Source organism: Furipterus horrens, unplaced genomic scaffold (assembly GCF_987537825.1).
Source record: "Furipterus horrens unplaced genomic scaffold, mFurHor1.1.pri manual_scaffold_11, whole genome shotgun sequence".
Classification (NCBI taxonomy): domain Eukaryota; kingdom Metazoa; phylum Chordata; class Mammalia; order Chiroptera; family Furipteridae; genus Furipterus; species Furipterus horrens.
Window position 1 is genome coordinate 93,173,864 of NW_028327181.1, and position 20,091 is coordinate 93,193,954.

The 20,091-nt window shown below is 43.2% G+C and overlaps 1 protein-coding gene across 5 annotated transcripts in view; it reads left to right on the forward strand.

Annotated features, from left to right (window-relative positions):
• Nucleotides 1–20,091, forward strand: part of MAP2K6 (mitogen-activated protein kinase kinase 6) — a 105,171-nt gene that overhangs the window by 59,343 nt on the left and 25,737 nt on the right. For all 5 annotated transcript variants that reach the window (XM_090291260.1, XM_090291258.1, XM_090291259.1 and 2 more), the window contains 9 exons: nucleotides 4,360–4,426; nucleotides 11,301–11,349; nucleotides 11,941–12,054; nucleotides 13,318–13,437; nucleotides 14,215–14,331; nucleotides 14,950–15,001; nucleotides 17,587–17,714; nucleotides 18,574–18,651; nucleotides 19,737–19,876. In XM_090291260.1, the coding sequence (XP_090147386.1) occupies nucleotides 4,360–4,426; nucleotides 11,301–11,349; nucleotides 11,941–12,054; nucleotides 13,318–13,437; nucleotides 14,215–14,331; nucleotides 14,950–15,001; nucleotides 17,587–17,714; nucleotides 18,574–18,651; nucleotides 19,737–19,876 (865 nt within the window). The remainder of the gene's footprint in view (nucleotides 1–4,359; nucleotides 4,427–11,300; nucleotides 11,350–11,940; nucleotides 12,055–13,317; nucleotides 13,438–14,214; nucleotides 14,332–14,949; nucleotides 15,002–17,586; nucleotides 17,715–18,573; nucleotides 18,652–19,736; nucleotides 19,877–20,091) is intronic.

Below are 20,091 nucleotides of genomic sequence, written 5' to 3' on the forward strand. Positions count from 1 at the left end.
GAAGCTGCACCGAGTTCATCTTGTGTGCTAGTTGCCAGAATGTGAAAGCTGGCCCTTGTGGGTAGTGACCCTCAAAGAGCGTCCAGGAGGAGGGTCTGGGAAGGTCCTGTGGGACATGCAGCAAGTGAGGGGAATTCGGGAGTTTGAGGTCCCCTCCACAGGGAACCCAAAGGTAAAGTCGGGACTCATCTGCCTCCTTGAAATCAAAATGACTGCACACTTGAAAGTGAGCTTTGCAGCTTTCCTTCCCTAAATGTTGGGTCACCCCAAAGAGCATCAATCTGGCATGCTGGTTGGAGGCTCGGGGGTGGGTGAGGTCCAGCGTTTGGGGGCTGGGAGCGGTGTGCCCACGTTCATGTCCCCGTAGCGAAGCCGGTGTTCTCTCTGCACTCCCGCCCCTCTGCCTTGCTTCATGAACTGCTTTGCATCCGATCAATGCCATTGAATTACATAGAGTGACACTTGTCTGCCAATTTTCGTGCCAGGTACCCTCGGAAATGAAGCCTAGGTGCGAGGATTAAGGAGAGAGGGCAGCCAAGGCTCCAGGTTGCCTGTTACTTGGCTGGCGACCCCATTCACATTGGGAAACAGATTTTTAAATAAACTTGGCACTGGAAGCAATGCCATCCTTTTGTAAGTCTCTGTCAATAATCATAAACCCTCATAATTATGCTCCCCCAACCGTCGGCCAAGCTGATAAATATTTGGGTGTCAGCATGTCCTCACGATGCCACCTTGTGTTGACCCTGTGGGATTCTCTGGCTGTTTGGGTTGGCACGGGAGTGCGGTCTTCTGTTTTATGTAAGAAGGCACATGAGAGAAGCCCTTTGTGCTCGGCCTCTCTGAGTGGGTGCTGAGCAAGAGGTCTTGTGTACCCCATCATTTTCGGTACGGGCAAAGCTAGTGAACATTTCTGTGGCCTGGTAAATGTTTTCTAACCATGGGCAAGGTTTGTTTTTTTTTCCCCAGTGCCATTTTGCTCCAGGCCAAGATCATGGTGACCCAGCTTTGGTTTAAGATGAATTTTGCAAAAATGTGTGTGTGTGTGTGTGTGTGTGTTGGGGGGAGACTACAGTGTTTTCAGAGAAAACAGGCAGCGGTGGGACTCGGGTGCATGCCACCCAGCCCTGCGTGTGCTCAGACAGGCCCAGAAGGCTAACCCTTCGCAGAGCACACCAATCCAGGGGCAAAGCTTGAGAGCCCCAGAAATCAACAGAATTTTGTCTTTCTGAGAAGGCTTGCGACTAGCATGGAACATAACATGGAGCCTGTGTTTGGTTACGTTTTTTTCATCTTTGCTTTAGAGTATCCAGGGAAAAGGCCGTTTAACATCGCTGGCCACTTAGCCTTATTATTCATATTGCTCCCTCATTAATTTTTTATAACACAGTATTAAATGTTAGCGTCAGGGGTTGGCTGCCGTGCTAGGGAGAACAGATTGCTTTGAAATCAACACAGCTGGAAACTGACCACATATTGTTTTTCTTTCTTTCAAGGCATGAAAGAGGCATTTATAGACAGGCCAGAGAGTGCTGTGCTGTGCAGAATTACTTTATAGATGTATTCCACTGCGTCTGGTTAATGATTAATGTCACGCCTCCCAGTCCAAATGGGCCCATTTCCCTTCTCTCTTCCTGCGGTGGCAGCTTCCCGGGAACAATCCGCTCCCGGAGGTTTGCTGGGATCCTCAGTGCAGGAGGGGTGGAGTCTGTTCAGAGCTGCCTCCCAGAGCTCAGGAAGGAATGCCTTCCAATGGGGTTTTCTCCTGCTCACCCTCCTCGCAGCCTTGAGAACCTCAGCCGAGCTGCTCCTGCTGGCTGCCCGCTGGGCTGCGCTTTCCGTGGTGGGCACGTAAGTGAATTACGGAACGCCGGGGGGGGTGTGTGCTTGCGATTTTTGTTTCATTTGGTCCACTTTTAAAAAAGGAAGGCAGGGTATTTTCTGTCCGTGTAATTCAACTAGGTTTTGTGTCTCCTGGAAGTCCTTTTCTTGGTGCCGCCAGAAGAGAACTGGGGGCCTTCTTTTTGCGCACCTCGAAGACATTATTGTTATTTTGGTAATTTATTCCATTAGTCTCTGGGCCAAAAGTTTCCCCTCTCTTTCTCTCATGTACTGTTTCTGTGTATAGACTTGTCGGTGGTTTGTTGAGATCTAGTGTAATAATCGATTGCTATTAATAAATGGCTAATAGGTCGTTGCTGTGGTGTAATAATTCATTGCTATGTTAAAGTTTTGCAAAGGAGGTTTTCTCCATCAAGAGCTATTTCTTTCGGTGTCTGCCTTGTAAGAGCTGAGTAAGAAATGAAGAAGAGAGAGATGTAGGAATGGAAGAGTAACTCCTGCTTTCGGTTTGCTGAAATGGCAGCTGGAGAGCCTTTATGACAAGCCAAAGAGTTTTACTTTAGTTTAGTTTAGTGTGATCTTTAGAATGCCGAGGGAATTATGGGTTTGTATCTATTGGGATTACCTGAATTACCTATCACCTGTATTGGCATGTGTACCTAGCTATCTGGACAAGTTGCATTTGGAATTCATTACCTACTAGAATATCTCATTTAGAATAACATTCCCCGTCTATCTGACTGAGGCCCATAGGTGGGAATTAGGTTATATAGCTTCTGTTTGGATTCTTACAATCGGATCCCACCCTTAGAATTTTTCCTGGTACATAGTATAGCTTGGTGTATAACAGCCGGCACTAACTTGGTAACTTGTGCTAAATGGCCACCCAAGCTCCAGGAGTAAGGAAGTAAATGGTGAGTTTTGAATCTTATAAAATGTATAGATAAGCCCAAATGAGGATGGGATTGAGGAAACCTGTTATAATGAAGGTGGTCCTAAAAGCCACCCCCCACCTCGGCTTTATATTACTTAGCAGAACGGAACTAGGTGCATGGGGGGGAAAAGACTCAATTATGCATTATACTGAGCTTTGATAATATGGCCAATTTTGTTCATAAATTTCTCAAGTGACTTACTCGTTAATGTGACTGTACAGATTCTTTCTCTGATTGATGGTAATAAACAGCTACTTAAGGTGTCTCAGTGTTTTTTCCTGTGTTATCTCATTTATTCTATTAGTCTAATAAGGTAGGTATTGATGTGACTTCCTCATTTTACAAGTCAGGCTGTGGAGAGTCACAGTGGCTCTGAGGTCACTGGGTGAGTGGAAGAACGCTTAAAAAAAATTTTGTTTAACTTAAAATCCCCTACTTGCTCCACGCTTCTCTCTCTGATCATCTCTACACTCCTTCTGTTGTGAGACAAGGGAAAGAGCTTTGACCTCCTCGTGTCCAGAAACCCGGATTCTTATGCTGACTGGGTCGTAGCTGGCTCTGTGGTGGAGAGCAGTCCCTGAAGTCTCTGGAAGTCATTTTCCGGCCAGCAGGCTTTGATATTTGATTTCTTAAGCTCCTCTGCAGCTTCAGAATCTTCCCAGGACCTTGTCCGGGGCCCATGTCCACATTGCACGCCCACCTGCAGCATACAGGGGGGTAGGGAGAAGCAAGTGAGGCTCTGGGCATTCTCTCGGGCTCGCTTGAGCCTGAAGAGACACACAAGATCTCTTTAGGGGGGAAAATCCCGGGCCCCTAACAGGCCTTTTTTTCTCTGATCTGCTTCCTAAGCGGGCATTTCTCCGACTGTTCTTTTTTACTCATCAACAAATGAATGTGGGCCAAGCTGTCTTGTGGTTTCAGCCCAGGGACGAACACATCAGTTATGTGCCCATCTGGCTCCCAGAGAAGCGATAACCGCCTTGCACGAGCACATCTGTTCCCTTAATCCTTTCTGGAACAGGGCACAGGTAAATAAATATTACTCTGTTCTTTCCCTAGGTGTCTCAGCTTCTGCCAGGTGGTTGAGAATGGGCGGGGCAGAAGGTGGGGAAGTATTTTTAATTTTCCCTCCTTGGTTAACTCTGTCAGGTGTTCACAGATCACCTTAGAAAATTGTGGGATACTGGCCTCAGGGCGACTACATTTGACTGACATAAAAACAAACAAACAAACAAACACACACCTGGAACCAGCCTTGTCTACCATTACCACTGTTGTGTGCAAGAGAGAACAGGAGATGGAATGACAAAATCCCAGCAGGGACAAAGGCCAGGTCTTCTGAGGGAAAGAGTCGGCCTTCTTATACTGCACCCGTGACCACAGTCTGCCTTTGGGAAGCTCCGCTCAGCCTGGTGCTTGGGTGCTTGTCCCTCACGGACACCGTGGGTAGGAAGTGCAGTCCCCGACGGGGAAATGAGAGCGCTCCGTCCCCAGGTCAGCTCGTGCCTTTCGCTGCTGTCCCTGCTCCTTCATCAGTGCTGTGATACAGACCTTAACTTTATCCTTCCATCTTTCCCTATAGGCAAGAAGCGAAACCCCGGCCTTAAAATTCCAAAAGAAGCTTTCGAACAACCCCAGACCAGTTCCACGTAAGTTGGCAAGATCATCATCTTCACCCAAACACCCACTTCACAGATGTCTGGGCCATGGGCGTTCATTTTTGGGCAGGGGAGCAGTACCTTGACTGGAAATAGCTGTTAGGAGGAAGAGTCCTTTCAAGGGGAAGCAGCGTGGTTACTGTTCTGAGAGCTGAAATAATCACACTGGGTCAGTCCGTCTCTTCTGAAGGGGCAGCTTTGAACTCATGGCCTCATGTTATTGGTTGGCTGAGAATTGATTGTCAGAAATGCATTTGGCAGATGGGGTCCTCTGTAAGTCCAGAAAGGTCCCTGGATGTGGACCTTTTACCTTTTCCATATAGATTTGAGCAAACAAGTAAATCCTCGTGAAAGCCACCGCTATAAAACTTAGGATGAGATGAAAAATGGTATTTGGTGAGGACTCAGCATCCTGACACCAAGATCCAATCCCATATAAACAGAAGGCAAAATGAGGTAAAGGAACACATTTTTATTAGCTGAGGCTTTGGGCCAAATCCTCCAGTGAGCTCAAGTTCTGGTGAAGCAGGACACCCTCTCCCTGGGGTGTAGGTTGAGCTCTACTTTTTCGCCAATTGGATTTCCAATGGCTCCAGCCCCATTTGTTGACATGGCTGTCTCTCCTCCATTTACTTGCTTCTGCTCCTTTGTCAAATATTAACTGAGCATGTTGTGTGGATCTATTTCTGGGTTTTCTGTTCTGTTCCAGTGGTCTGTGTGTCTGTCCCTCTGCGAATATCCTACTGTATGATGACTGCAGATATATAGTAATCTCAGCATTGACAAAAGTGATTCCTTCCACTTGGTTCGTCTTTTAAAAAATGATTTTGGTGATTCAGGGCTTTTCTCTTTTCACATAAGTTTTAGAATGAGCTTGTCTATGTCTTCAAATAAACTTGCAGAGGTTTTGATAGGAATTGTGTTTAACCTGTAGGTCAGTTTAAGGAAAATCAGTATCTTTTACTACATTAAGACTTCCTAACCATGAACATGGTAAATTTCTCCAAGTATTTAGATTATCTTTGATTTCCTCTATTATTTTATAGTTTTCATCATACAGATACTCTACATTAGGTTTTATTCCTAAGGATTTTATAGTGGGCAGGGGGTGGGGAGCAATTATCAAGGGTACTTTTTGATTTTGATTTCCACTTGTTCATTGCCAGGATATAGAAATACAATTGATTTTTCTGTGCTGATCTTGTCCTGTGATCTTACTAAACTCACTTATAAATTCTAGGAGCTTTTTGTATATTTCTTAGAATCTTATATGTACATAGCCATATCTTCTGCAAAAAGAGACAGTTCAGAAAGGAGAGAGTCTAGTCAAGGAACTAATGTAAATGACCCATGGACGTGGACAACAGGGTGGGGATGAGAGAGAGAGAGAGAGAGAGAGAGAGAGAGAGAGAGAGAGAGAGAGAGAGAGAGAGAGAGAGAGAGGAGAGAGAGAGAGAGAGAGAGAGAGAGAGAGAGGAGAGAGAGAGGGAGAGAGAGAGAGAGAGAGAGCTCTATTTCTCTTTTCTAACAGTATTTTTTAAACTTTTATTTTCTTACCTTATTTTAGTGGCAAGAATGTCCTGTACTGTGTTAGATTAGACTAATGAGAGCAGGCAACCTTGCTTTGTTCTTCTTCTTAGAGGGAAAACATTTAATCTTTTTACCACGAAGCATAATATTAGGTTTTTGTAGATGCTGTTTATGAGGCCGAAGTGTACTCAGAGTTTATTATGATTGTTGGTTGAATTTTATTGAATGTTCTTTTTGCGCATCGGCTGATACAACCATAGATTTTTCTTCTTTGTCCTGTTATATAGATTAAATCGATTAATTTTTAAAATATTGAACTATCCTCGTATTCCCAAAATAATTCTTATTCAGTTGTAGTATATTACCTTTTTATATATTGTTGTATTTAGTTGAGGGTTTTTGTCTAAGTTTATGAGAAATGGTAGTCTATAGTAAAGGTTATTTTATTTTATTTTTGGTGTGTGCTATTGTTTTCTGGCTTTGGTATTAAGGTAATACGGGCCTCATAAAATGAGTTGATAAGAGTTCCCTCTATTTTCTGGAAGATATGATATAAAATAGGTGTTAATTTCTTTGAAAATATTTTTGAGATAAAAGTGACATATAACATTATTTTAGTTTCAGGTATACAACAAAGTATTTCAATATATGCAATTCTTTTTTAAAAACGTTTTCTAAAATTCTCCAGTGAAATAAAATGGGCTTGCGTATTTCTTTTTCTGAAGCTTTTTAGCGACAAATTCAGTTTCTTTAATAGTTATAGGAATAGTCAGCTGATCTTTTTCATCATGGGTACGTTTTGGCAGTTTGTGGTTTTCAGGGAATCAGCTCATTTCTTCTAAGTTGTTGAATTCATGAGAGGAAAGCTATTCATGGCATTTCCTGGATATCCTTTTAATGACTGCAAGATATGTTTGCTGTCCCATTTTTTCTCTGATATTGGTCATGTGTTTTCTTTTTTCTCTCTGTGTCAATCTTGCTAGAAGTTTATTACTTTCATTGATTTCTTTCTTTCTTTTTTTTTAAAGAACCCACTTTTGCCCTGGCCGGTGTGGCTCAGTTGGTTGGGATGTCGTCATATCACCAAAAGGTTGCACATTCGATTCCTGGGCAGGGCACATGCTGAGGTCGTGGGTTTGATTCCCAGTCTCAGTGCGTGTGATCCCCAGCCCAGGCATGTGCGGGAGACCACCGATCAATGGTTCTATGTCTCATAAATGCTTCTCTCCTTTCCTCTCTTTCTAGAAGCAATGAAAAAAATGTCCTCAGGCGAGCATAAAGAAAGAACTTTGTTTTATTTATCTTCCTATTTTCATTTTTATTGATTTCTGCTCTTTATGTTTTTCTTCGGGATATGTTTTTATATTGATCTTTCAGCTGTCTTGTATTACTTCCCTTTAAAATTTTGATTCTTCACCTTTTAATTTATATTAATTTTCTGTACTTTATAAATTTTTGAAAACCACCATAAACCCTTCCTTCATCTAAACAAATGAATAAAAGTCCATGCAAAGATAAAAGTAGTTTCTGTGTTGCCCTCCCCTCATGTGCAGAATAAACTTGGAATATACTTTCTTATTTCACTGTGTGAAGCCAAGAACATCACTTCATTATTGCAGACTATACCAGGTTAGCTCATGGAGATCCTTACTATTATAATTGTTCTTTTAATACTGAGGCTTAAATTTTCACTCCTAAAGAAATAGCTTCCACGTTGTGAATTTTTCTTGGCAGTTTTTTGAGATTGTCTTGGTGACTCTTAGCATTTATACCCCTCCTCCTTCTGCTGTACTACACAAAAATAAATAGCTTGGGACAGAGCTCCATTCTCTTTAGCTCCACGTGTGTGGTCCCTCTGCCTTGAACTTTTTCTTTGAGTAACTGATGCCAGTGTGTCTTTGACTCTGATTTCTGAGCAGTCCCCTCACTTGATCGGCAGTAACTGATTCTGAATCAGGTCTGTGCCAGGCAGTCTTCTTTCGTCTGGTCCTCACAGGACATGCAGGAGGCAGCTGCTATTGCTCTCACCTTGTAAGTCAGAAAACAGACCTGTAAAAGGGTCAGGGAGCTTGCTCAGAGCGGCCGAGCACAGCCTTGTGGGTAAGACTCAGGCTCTGATGCTAGAATGCCGGGGTTTGTACTGGGGATCTAAACTTCACAAGTAACTCTGTTAAAAGTTTTCCCTTTGGAAAAACAGGATGTGGTTGCTATGAAAATTAGATGTCATAATCCATATTAAGTGTCCTAGAATCGGTTCCATTGTAATTTCCCAATGAAGGCAGCTCCAAGTCTTGCTGGTATTACTCCACTATTATTAAGTGGAAGAACTGGCATACAAATTCAGGGCTCTCTGACTGTCACGTATGTCCTTTCAGCCACATATTAGCCTGGTAGGGACTGTGGCCAAACAGTCCCTGGCTGTGAAATGACTGGTAGGATCTTCCACTTCTGCAGTTGAGAAGACTTCACGGCACAGCTCTGGGTTCCGATGTCACCATCTCTTTGAATGACCTTAGATAATTTTGTCTTTTTCAGTGTCAGTTCTTCACATTAAAATAGAAGTAACAATACCTCTAAGGGTTGTGAAAATTAAAGATGGTATTTTATGTAAAGGGTCTAGCCCAATCTCTGACCCAGGCTGATGCTCAGTAACTATTGTTGAATAGAAGGAGAATTGTCACAATAACCAGTGAACTCATTACTCACGCAGTATTATAAATAAGTAATTCTAATACACCAAAGCCGGTTGTTTGTATAAAACCATAATACTAGGTGCCCTTTGGCACACCTCCCAGGGAAGGAATTTTGGAGTAAGCTTGGTTCTTTCCCCAGTGAACTACAATATTGAATAAGTGACAGAAAACATCCACCCACGGTATAAACCTCCTACAGAGACTCCGTGCCCCAGGCAAACTTAGGTGCCCAGCCTTGGACAGAACACAGTGTTAACTAATCCAATATGATCTGTCAGTCTTGGCTCCATCACTTGATGCTTTTGGCAGACCTGAGGAGCCCGACGGCCTGAAGCTTGGGTGGACTGATCGTTTTCACTAGAGGGAGACTGGGTGTTGAGAGCTGGTCCCCTGGATTCAGTCAGACTTGGGTTGGAATTCTGGGCCCACCACCTGGGAGCAGGTTAGCTAAGCTCATTTGGAACATGGGAATAATGGTACCCATCCGTAGGGACGTGTGTATGTTTTAAATAGTTCACGAGAGGCAGGTAAAGCACTTACCACATTTCCAGCATGTATCCCTGAGAGTCAGGGGATGCGAGTTTTATTTTCAGCCGGAAAATGACCCGGATCCCTCCTATTCAGTAGAAGTACCATACAAAGTTCGTATAAAGCTGTAGGCAGCAAACCTTTTGCAAAGCTGCTGCTTTTTTGCTACCTGGGCCACAGTGGCCTCTGTCAGATATTCTTTGCTGTTTTGTTTTTTTTTATAACCTTTTCAACTTATAAAAATCATTCTTAGCTGGGCCACAGGCTATACTTTGCAGACCCCAGGTACGAATACTAGACTATCTGGCCTGGAAGAGGTCTTACCCAGCACCCCCATTTGATGACAAGAAAACAAAGGTGGCCCCAAATCCTAGTGGCCTTTCTGTTGCTTCTATTGCTTTTAAAAGGGAGAATGTTGAACAATTGCAAAGGATGTTTTTTATTGTTTATATTAGTCACGTGTTTCAAGTAGTATTTGTCTTTATTTCCCAGTTACACTGCAATTAGTACAAACAAATCAAAGACAAATAGTTTTGGAGATTTTAGGACTGAGAAATCAGATTTTCACTAACTTAATTCCTCAGGAAAGGGTCTCTAAATAAACCTTCCCTGCTCAGAAACAAAAGAGATGTGGAAACATCACCGCCGCACGTGTGTGTACGTTGTGTGTATGTCGTGTGCGTGGTTCTGCGCTCCTCCTCCCTCCCAGGCCCTGGTTTTAAGTGTGTAGAGAAAAACTTATTTGGTGTATTATTCTGTGTATTTCAAAAGGATGTTGAGGTGAGAGGAGGCTCACCATTAAAGCCTGAGATTCACGTGTGTATCCGTGTTTATATTTCTACGTTCCCCTCATTGTTTTCTTTATTTATTTAGTTTCAGCAGAAGGGGTAGAATTATAATACATTAGGGCTGGGGAAAGTTGTTATTGGCAAAGGATTCTTTTTTTCTCTTCCTTTTCTCTTCTTTCCCTTTCATTTCCTCCTGTATTTTTCTAGAGACAGTTCTGGCGGACATCCCTCAGTTGCTTTATTATTTGGCCATATTAACCTTATGTTTCTTGGAATATACTGCTTGTTCTGTGATACTTTAGGTGCATTTATTTCAGGAAAATACTTTTTCTAGTCTCCTCATTAGGTGCACAGCCAAAACCAAACATCTTTCTCTTCAGTGGCTTAATATCAACCTAGGCAGCACCGAAGTAGCAGAAATAAATGCCCACGAGGTGGCTGTGCTCCCTCTGACGGAGACACAAGATCAGGAAACCTCTGGCTGCTGAGATGGCTTGTGGATAGTATGTAGGCTATACAGAGAAGAAATATCACGACTGAATTAGACAGCGTGATAGAATAGAGTGTACTCTGACCTGAAAACGAGGGGACCTGAGTTAGATGTGGCCTTGGACAAGTCACTTCACCTCTCTGGATCTTTTTGTTTTTCCTCATCTATAAAGGCAGGGACTAAATAGATTTTGAATTCATATGGTCTGTGAATTTTGTGAATTAAGATAAACATTTTGTCAATATTTTTTTAAACAGTGGGGGTTTAATTGGGCACATTGGTGTTCTTGGATGAAAAAATGTTTGAGGCTTACTGGAATATTATATATCTGTATAACTATATACATATCACTTACATTTATTGGATATTCACTCTACGTCAGACATTCTGTTAAGCACTTTACTTGGAATATTTTATTTAATACTCCTACTCCATGAGGTAGGTATGCTAATACCCTCATGTTAAAGAAGAAACAGAGCTCTGGCTGGGAAGCTCAGTGGGTTAGAGCATCATCCTGATACACCAAGGTTGTGGGTTCAATCCCTGGTCAGGGCACATATAAGAATCAACCAATGCATAAATACATGAACAATAAATTGATGTTTCTCTCTCTCGCCCTCTTTCTCTCTAAAACAAAAAATGAAGACGATACAGTAGAAGAAATGGAAGCTCAGAGACATTAAGTAATTTCAACCCAAATGTATTTTATTCTAAATCTCACACTGTTAACATTTTTATGTTGCTTTGTTTCCTTTTCATTTCCAAGGAAAAATCCAATTGCATATGATTTGGGAAGGATATTTTTGGCTAAAATCTCCTGTTTTTTTTCTCCTTAGGCCACCTCGAGATTTAGACTCCAAAGCATGTATTTCTATTGGAAATCAGGTGAGGAAAGTCACGTTGGCCAGTTCATATCTTAACGATTTCATGTGTATGCTTCCTGACTGCCCATTGAAAAATTTATTTTCTGTAATGTTCTGTGAGGGGGTGGGGCAGAAAGTTAGACTTTCTACAGAAGTCGTATGTGGAACTCTTGATATTTTTGAATGTGGAATTGAAATCAGGCCATTGTGGTCTCGACGGGAGGCACTCGAGGAGGGCAGATGCTTCTCTTTGGGGGCAGGGACGGTTTCCCAAAGTGCACGCCGTGGCTCTAGCTGCCGTCGGTCAGTACAGGGGTCACACATGCCCTGCAGGAGGCATGGCTGACAAAGGGCAGTGTGGAGAGCTTAAACTGAGAACTTCGGAAGCTGAGCTGGAGTGGGGTCTCTGTATTCCCTGCAGCAAGCAGGCTGCACGCTGTAGGAATCTGAACATCTCCCGAGACTTTTTGCGTCCAGCGGCTGCTTGGAAAAGCTTTGAGGCCAAGTAGCTCAGAAATAATCCGTGGAACACTGGGAGAAACCAGAGAGGACAACGTAGTCTATGTTGGGATTATTTTCCTCCTTCCTATTGCATTATTTTTCTCTCCCGCAGAACTTCGAGGTGAAAGCAGACGACCTGGAGCCCATCGTGGAACTGGGACGGGGTGCGTACGGGGTGGTGGAGAAGATGCGGCACGTGCCCAGCGGGCAGATCATGGCGGTGAAGGTACAGTTGACGTTCCCCAGACGTTTTCTATCTGTGGTGCTGACGCTTGTCCATCCCAGTTGCAAATCACCTCTCTTTGTAGAAGCAAAATAGTCGTTAGTGGGGTGAAACCGAAAGGATTATTTGTAGGGAACATATTGCCCTCCAAACATGTGGAAAATACTTCCTTAACTGTTGTCCAACACTGGGTCCAAATGAAAATGACCTTGAATGTATCAAAGTGGTTGTTGTTTCTCCAGTTGCTTGTTCAAATTAGTATCCAAACAACGGTTCCCATTTTGCAATTGGTTTTTATGTCTCAAAAGTCTCTCTTATTCTATATTCCATTTCTTTTAAAGAATTGTCCCCGAAAATCAGGAAAACCAGAATTGAGGGGAAAAAAAACCTCCGTTTGCGGATAAAAGGAGGGTAAAATACATCTTGAGTGAATTCGCGTAGTTTCTGCACTATGCAAAGAAATATATAATCATTGACTATTTCTAGAGTAGATGCTGGAAGAACCTTGGAGACTCGCCATCGCTAAATGAATTAATAGATTTGGGCCATTGTTAGGAATGTGGATGGTCAGATGACTTCGATCCCTTTGTTTTTAGAGAATGGACTTACCCCCTTAGCTCATAGATTTTCAGTTCTCCTGCAGACTCTTTGCTAAGCGGGCAAAAGTGTGAAAGCCTGGTGATCTATCATTCCTGTGATTTAATGAAATAACCATATTTCTTTAAGGCTGCATTTGCTGATGTGAGAGGATTCTCTTTCTCAGAAACACTGGGATACGAATGCAAGATTTCTTCATTTCTGTTAGAGGCCTTCTATTTCCCACAGCTGTATCAGTTCTCTTACATTTGCTGTTTAATCAAAATCCTCTTCCTTGTTCCCAAAGAGGGGCTCTTGGCTTTTATTATAGGGCTCCGAATAAGCCACAGAGTGGTGTCTTTGCCCTGAACAAATACAGTACAATAAATCAGGCTGTTTTTTAACTTGGAAACGCATTCGCAAACATCTGCACATTTTCCAAAATACATTATCCAGTTTTTTGTTTTTGTTTTTTTTAAACCAAGGCTTATTTGAGAAATCAAATGGAAAACAGTCTTTCTTATTTTTCTGTTGTTACAAATAGCTTATCACTTAGAGTGGATGTCCGAAAGGGTGTTGCTAGAAGCCGTGCTGTGGGTTTTTATACTGTGTTTAGGACAGGTCCCTGCATTACTCACTGCTTCATCCCCAGAGCGGTAACTGTCCATTTTTCCGTGCATGTCTGTTCAGCGGATTCGGGCCACCGTCAACAGCCAGGAGCAGAAAAGGCTGCTCATGGACCTGGATGTCTCCATGAGGACAGTGGACTGTCCTTTTACGGTCACGTTTTACGGTGCACTCTTCCGGGAGGTAGGTGAACGATCGCTGGAAAAGAAGCGTCTCTGATCCCATAAATGTCCTGCACGGTCACGGTGCTCTTTGCTGTTCCACGTGTTTCCGATAGAAAGTCTTCCGCTTTGTATTGATCACAAGAGGCCCTCGTGCCAAGTTGACTGGGAATGATGGCGTTTTCAGATATGTTGAGCCCTGCTAAAGATGGGGCTGCTCTCTTTCTCCTTTCTGTTTTGCTCTGTCTCTTGGGGCGGAACTGCTTGTATCAATGATCTATAGACTGATTTGAACAGAGTCCTTAAAATCTGAGACATTCTGGCCCTTTGGCTACTGGCTACGCTTTGTGTAGCCTGCGTTTGTCCCCTACCAGCTTAGGTGTATCTCTCTGCTTTTCACTTCACTATGCTATGAATTCTGATGCTTCACCTCACTCTTAAACATCAGCCTTTGGAATACATGGCCAGTATTCCCCGTGGGAGGTCGGACATGGAGAAGCTTGTACACTTAACTCCTACGGGGCAGTCGCGGTAGAGGCTTGGATTCCCGGGATGCTGTTACTTGTCTCTGTTAGTATTCTGATGTGATCATGTGCCAGTTCTGCTTGGCTGTCTGCTAGTTTGCTCTTTGGAGATAATCTTGCTTCTTTATGAATTTCTTTGATATCTTGAAGAGCAACTGTACATTTCCTCCAAAACTCGGGCAAGAAGTAGTTCTTCCGGACAGGCATTCACTGTTTTCTCTTTTTCCCTTTTTTTTTCATCTCCCCTAACAATCTCTTAACCGCTCACTCTCCAGGGTGATGTTTGGATCTGCATGGAGCTCATGGATACGTCGCTAGATAAATTCTACAAACAAGTGATCGATAAAGGCCAAGCAATCCCAGAGGACATCTTAGGGAAAATAGCCGTTTCTGTGAGTACATCATGAACCCTAGGAGGAAAATCTGAGACATCTAGGCCTCATGTGCCTCTGTTTCCCCGGTAGGAGGAAACACCCAGAACATGTTGAATGCACTGTGGGCAAAGGGATGCTTTTCTCTCTGAGCACTGTAGAGGAGTCTACCACGGGCTCGCTTTGGGAAACGCTCAGTTCAAGTGCCTCATCTGCTGTGACTACATTCCCGGTGTCTGAATTATGATACTACCGGTGTTTAATTTTCATTTGTAGATTTTTTAATACATTTTCTTAGAACTAACAGGCATAGAAAGAAACAGAAAAAGAAGAAAAAAAAAAAAAAAGAAATGGCACGAAGGTGTTTGCCCTTAAACGCTATTGAGGTTCAGGAAGATGGAGAGAAAATATACTAGAGACCAAATGAAAAACAAGATATGTGAGTCAGACATGCTCTGGTGGGTCAACAAGTGCAAGTGGTGTACCTTCCTGTGTATGTTTCTGGGAGGGGCCACCACTCTTTGAGAAAATAATTCAGCTCATGACTGTAAATCAGGGATGATAAACCTGGATATACTTATCATTCAGTTTCTTTCCAGTGATGGGAGGGCATAAATCTATCTTGTGTTTCTCTTGCAGATTGTAAAAGCATTAGAACATTTACACAGTAAGCTCTCTGTCATTCATCGAGGTAAGTGTTCATGGAGCTTCTCTGGCTGTTCCTTTTCTAAAGTTTGTTTCTTTTACGTGTGTTCCGCGCCACAATGCATGGAAATGGAACTGAGTCAGGCAAGAGAACTAAGCGGTTTTCCCTTGAGACTGGATAGCAACTCAGATCATTAGCTGTCCTTGATCTTGTCCAACGACATTAGAAGACAAGGGCTTTATATTACACCTGAGTTGAATATAAAAAACCTGTTACCAACCAGAGCTGTGGGATTACTGCCTCCCATGCACAATTTTAGAGAATAAAGCAAAAATTCATCCAGTGTTCGCCATCACCTGGGAGTCTGTAGAGAGCAGAACCATCGGTCAGAAGACCATCTGAATATGCATATTAACAAGATAGCTAGGTAATTCTTGGGCACATTGAAGTGTGAAGCGTTCTGGTGTAAAGCGCAACATTTCAGACAGCAGGAGGCAGGATAAAATGAAAAAATTGGCAGATTCATCTCCTCTTTCTCTCCTTCCTTCCCTTTTTCCTTCCTGCTGATCTATTATCTCTTCATCCATCCACCCATATATCCATTTTTCCATCTTTCACCAACCCCTGTCTCCACCTACTTACCTCTGAAAATCATTTTTCCAGCAGTTTACAGCACTATATTTTTACATCACTGTCTTTGATGCCCTGAGTGGTATCTGAGAAGAAAACCTATTCTTATTAAAATTCTACAAATGCATGGTTGATCGGGAAATAAGCAGATATACAACAAACCCATGAGCACACAATAGGAATGTGAAGGTACCAAATACAGAAGGAGTGCAGGTAGAGTTACAGAATGAGGAACTGATGGGCACTAGTGACTGTCAGCAAGGGGAGGTTCTTGGGAGAGACCTGCTCAACTAGGTTTTTGGAAAAATTAATGGAAAGTACTGATAGCTAATAGGGCCTTGTAATTTGGTGATTTTTATATTCTCTGAGCCTGAAAATAATGTAAAATCCTTTAAAAGTATGCCTATTACTATTAAAAATTGGAGAAAATAGGAAGGAGGAAGAGGAGAAGACAGTGTAACAGAATCCAGATAGAAAGAAGACTGTAGGTTACCAACAAAAGTTGAACTGGGTTTATTTCAAAATTATGAAATATTTCATTTGTGTGGGAGAATATATATAAAATTTAAAATATTGTAATGAAATATGAGTATCTGCCATTCCATTGAAAGGGAAAATTATAAGGCATAATTTTAAAAGTTTTTAGAATAACTTTTATTTTCTGAATACATGTACTTCGTGAAAAGTATCACAGGAAAACAATTAACTATAATTTCTATTTCCATGAGCTGGGGATAACAGCAGTTCAGCTACTTGGGGGTGGGTAGGTGTCTTATCTTTTCTAGGCTGAAGGAGTGAGGAATACCCCTTCATCCACATGTATGTTCTGTGATCTACCTCGCGGTCCAGAATGTCTCACTTTATGATGAGTTACACTCTGTGACCTCTGACATACCTTTTCGAGGGGCTTTAATCAAAATTGGTTGATTTGATTGTACTTGGGATATTGTTATGTCACAGTACGCCTTTTCATTCCATGGTCTACTACACGAAATATGCAGTAGATCATTTGAAACTGGACTTCTAAAAATTACATTACAGTATTGTCCTAACACTTAACATGAAATCTACTGTCATAACAAGATTTTAAGTGTAGTGTATAGTATTGTTCACTCTAGGGACCATGTTGCATGGGGGGGACCCTCCCCAAATTGGCATTTATTTATAAAAATGGTGTATTTATTCTTACACATTTAAACTGTAGTCACCTTCAAATACTCTCCCTTTACTGTAAACTCACCATCCAGATGTTTCTTTCCACTGCTCAGAACAGTTTTTGAACTCATCAGTTTTGATGCCTTTTAGTGCTCCTGCTGTTTTTTATTTCACCTCTTCCACACGGGCAAAACGTTTTCCTTTGAGGACTTCTTTCATAGGGAAACAAAAAAAGTCACTCAGAGCAAGCTCGGGTAAATAGTGAGGGTGGGGCACAGGGGTCATGCCATTTTTGGTAAAAAAAAATGGTCAAATACTCAGCGTGGTGAGGCCAGGTGCGCTTGTAAATCACTCATCGTGAACTAGGCAAATGTGTTGAAAATCTTAAAAAAAAAAAAAAAATCCCTGAAGGTGAACGCAGCCTCTCACAACAGCGCCAGCTCATCTCGTAGAGGAGGCCTGTATTACGATAATTCTGGGATTTTTCACCCCCCTTTTTGCCCCGTACAGCCGATCTCTAGAACTTAACTCATCTTGCGTGATTCAGACTATGCCCGCAGAACTGGGCATCTGATTCGGTCATCATTTTTTCAAGTTCTCCTACATGATGGGGACCAATGAAGATGATGAAACAGGGGAAACAATTCTTATTCATCGATGAATCCTGCAAGAAACACAAACCATGAACTAGAAAAATCAAGTCGAAAGTCCTAGGAAGTGTGGGGCTGAGTCAGGGAAGACATTCACGTGGATGTTGGGTGGGGAAAGGAGGCAGGAGCGATGGAGCGCTCGGGCCCTCTGGCGGTGGGGGAATGAATCTCTTTGCTGGTTCTCGCTTCTTCCAGACGTCAAGCCGTCCAACGTGCTGATCAATGCCCTGGGCCAAGTGAAGATGTGCGACTTCGGGATCAGTGGCTACCTTGTAGATTCTGTTGCTAAAACGATTGATGCAGGGTGCAAGCCGTACATGGCTGTGAGTACGTGGTGGGGGGTGGTGTCTGGACGCGCAGACCCCGCGTGGGGACAGGGGTTGGAGGGCTACGGAGGGGACCGTGCAAACGTCACGGAGATGCGAGAAAAAGTCCGTGTCACTTTTTTTCTTAAATATCTCCTGTCTGAAATCTTTAGTTATTTGCTTCATCTATATTATTTTTTTAAAAAATCAAGTAAAAAAGTATATTATTTGAAAGAAAAAAAGAACATATCATAATGCAGATAGCCCACATTGAGTTGCTTGTTGAAGACAGAAGCGTCAATAGAATTTAAATTCGCCCATCTAGCTGGTGAGGTCAGTCCTGAGAGAAGCTCATGGCTGTGAAAATTCGTGGCCACTAGCAGGGACTTTGGGGCCCCTTTTCGTTCAAAGGATTTCTCCTGTATTCTATGTGGAAACGGACTTGTGCTGGAATTTAAAAACTTCCTGTCCCTGTTTCACTACAAGTGGTTTAGTCTATTAACACCAGATGGTAGCCCAGTGACTCTTGTTGATTTCTGTTTTTAACTGAGTTCTGGATGGTTGGCATTTTTAACAAGGAACATTCTAGCCTGGCAAAGTAGCTCTGTTTCCTGTTTCTTCTGGAAGAAAATTGAAATTACCTTTGAATTGGGAGGGGACTTTGATTTATTATTGTCTCCGAGAAAAAGACTAATGCGGAGGGAGGAAATAACTGTGGAGACCTTGATATTTATTGTAGTTAGTGAGTCTCCTGGGAGGCAGTGTTAAGAGCATCAGACAACTCACTTGGTAGCTGGGGCCACCCCTTCCCCCACCCCAGAGACTTTCTTGAGCTAAGAATGTCATCTCAGATGTCTTTTTCTGTGTCCTTTTCCAGCCTGAAAGAATAAACCCAGAGCTCAACCAGAAGGGATACAGCGTGAAGTCTGACATTTGGAGTCTGGGCATCACAATGGTAGCGTACGATAACCGTCGTGGCCCGTGAGGTTCTGGGCGGGCGTGGGAGTGGGGCAGCCTTCGAGACCGAGGGGCAAGGGCCCTGAAGACTGGTCTCAGGTCCCCTTCCTGCGTGAGATGGCAGGAGATTCGAAGTGGCGGTCGTTTGCGGTGTGGTGTAGAAGAAACGCGGAACTAGGATTGGGCAAACCCGGTATTTCTCTTTATTGAGGCGGGATGCGCATGGGCTGTCCTCCTCTGTAAAGCAGGAGGGTCTGGCTGTGTTCCTCATCGTTTTCTTCAAGTGAAATCATTCTAATCAAGGCACAGGACATGTAGGCTACGCAAAGGGCGCTGATGTATGTGGATCGGAGGGAGCTGTGTTACTCGGAACACAGACGATGCTTCTCAGAGTTCTGTCACGATAGGAGCCTTGGCCGTGGAGGTCAGGTGTAGCTAAAAGACGTGACCCAGTAGTATAATTGCCATAGATACAGCTCTAAAGTTACACAGCAGGTGTCTAGTTAATAACTTCAGTTGCCATCACTGTGCTGTGTGCCACCAAGGCCGGGAGCTCTCCACTGCGGTCCTGACTTTTTCCCAGGCCCAGCAGCTGGTTAAATCCTGCCCGTTGCTTCACGTTTCTGTCCAGAAAACATTGTAGCAGCAAAGTGGCCTTTACCAAGTCCAAAGTCCTAGGTTGTTTTTATTTCATTCCAGTGGGAGACCTGCAGATGGCAGCAGATGTCCACGGCTCTGAACAAGTCTTAGGGCGAGAATCATTTTTCAGACTCAGCAATTGAAAACATGGTTGCTTTCCATCCTCAAGTTCAAGACCGCTGGCTTGTAATTTTAAAGTGCCACAGCTGGTTTTGGTGAGGACCCAGTTTTAAAGAGGCTTAGTAAGCCAGTATTCGAATATCCCTAGCACTAGGAGGTGGGGGAAGTTTGCTAGAGAACCTGTTATTAGTTTATTTCCCCCTGCAGTTTGACTTGAACTTCACCTTCGTTTCGCCCTGCTGGTTCTCCTGGGAGAAAACTCAGCGGTTTTTGTCAAGGACCCATACATAAGCTGCTGTCTTCCTGTTTTCCTCTCCCCTCCAGATCGAGTTGGCCATCCTTCGGTTCCCTTATGACTCGTGGGGAACTCCTTTCCAGCAGCTCAAACAGGTGGTAGAGGAGCCGTCGCCACAGCTCCCAGCAGACAAGTTCTCCGAAGAGTTTGTTGACTTTACCTCACAGTGGTAAGAGAGCCTCGTCTCCCAGATGCCAGTGTTCAAGGAAGAAGAGTTCTCATGAATATCCTCCATCAGGTTTAATCCATCATGCATACATTCATTCCAAAAGCATCTATGGAGTGCACCCTCGATGCTAGAGTGACACAGGGGTTCCCCTCTAGTCCCTGCCCTCATTGAGCGTAGAGTCAAGTAGGGGAGTCTCACCCATTAATAGTTATAGT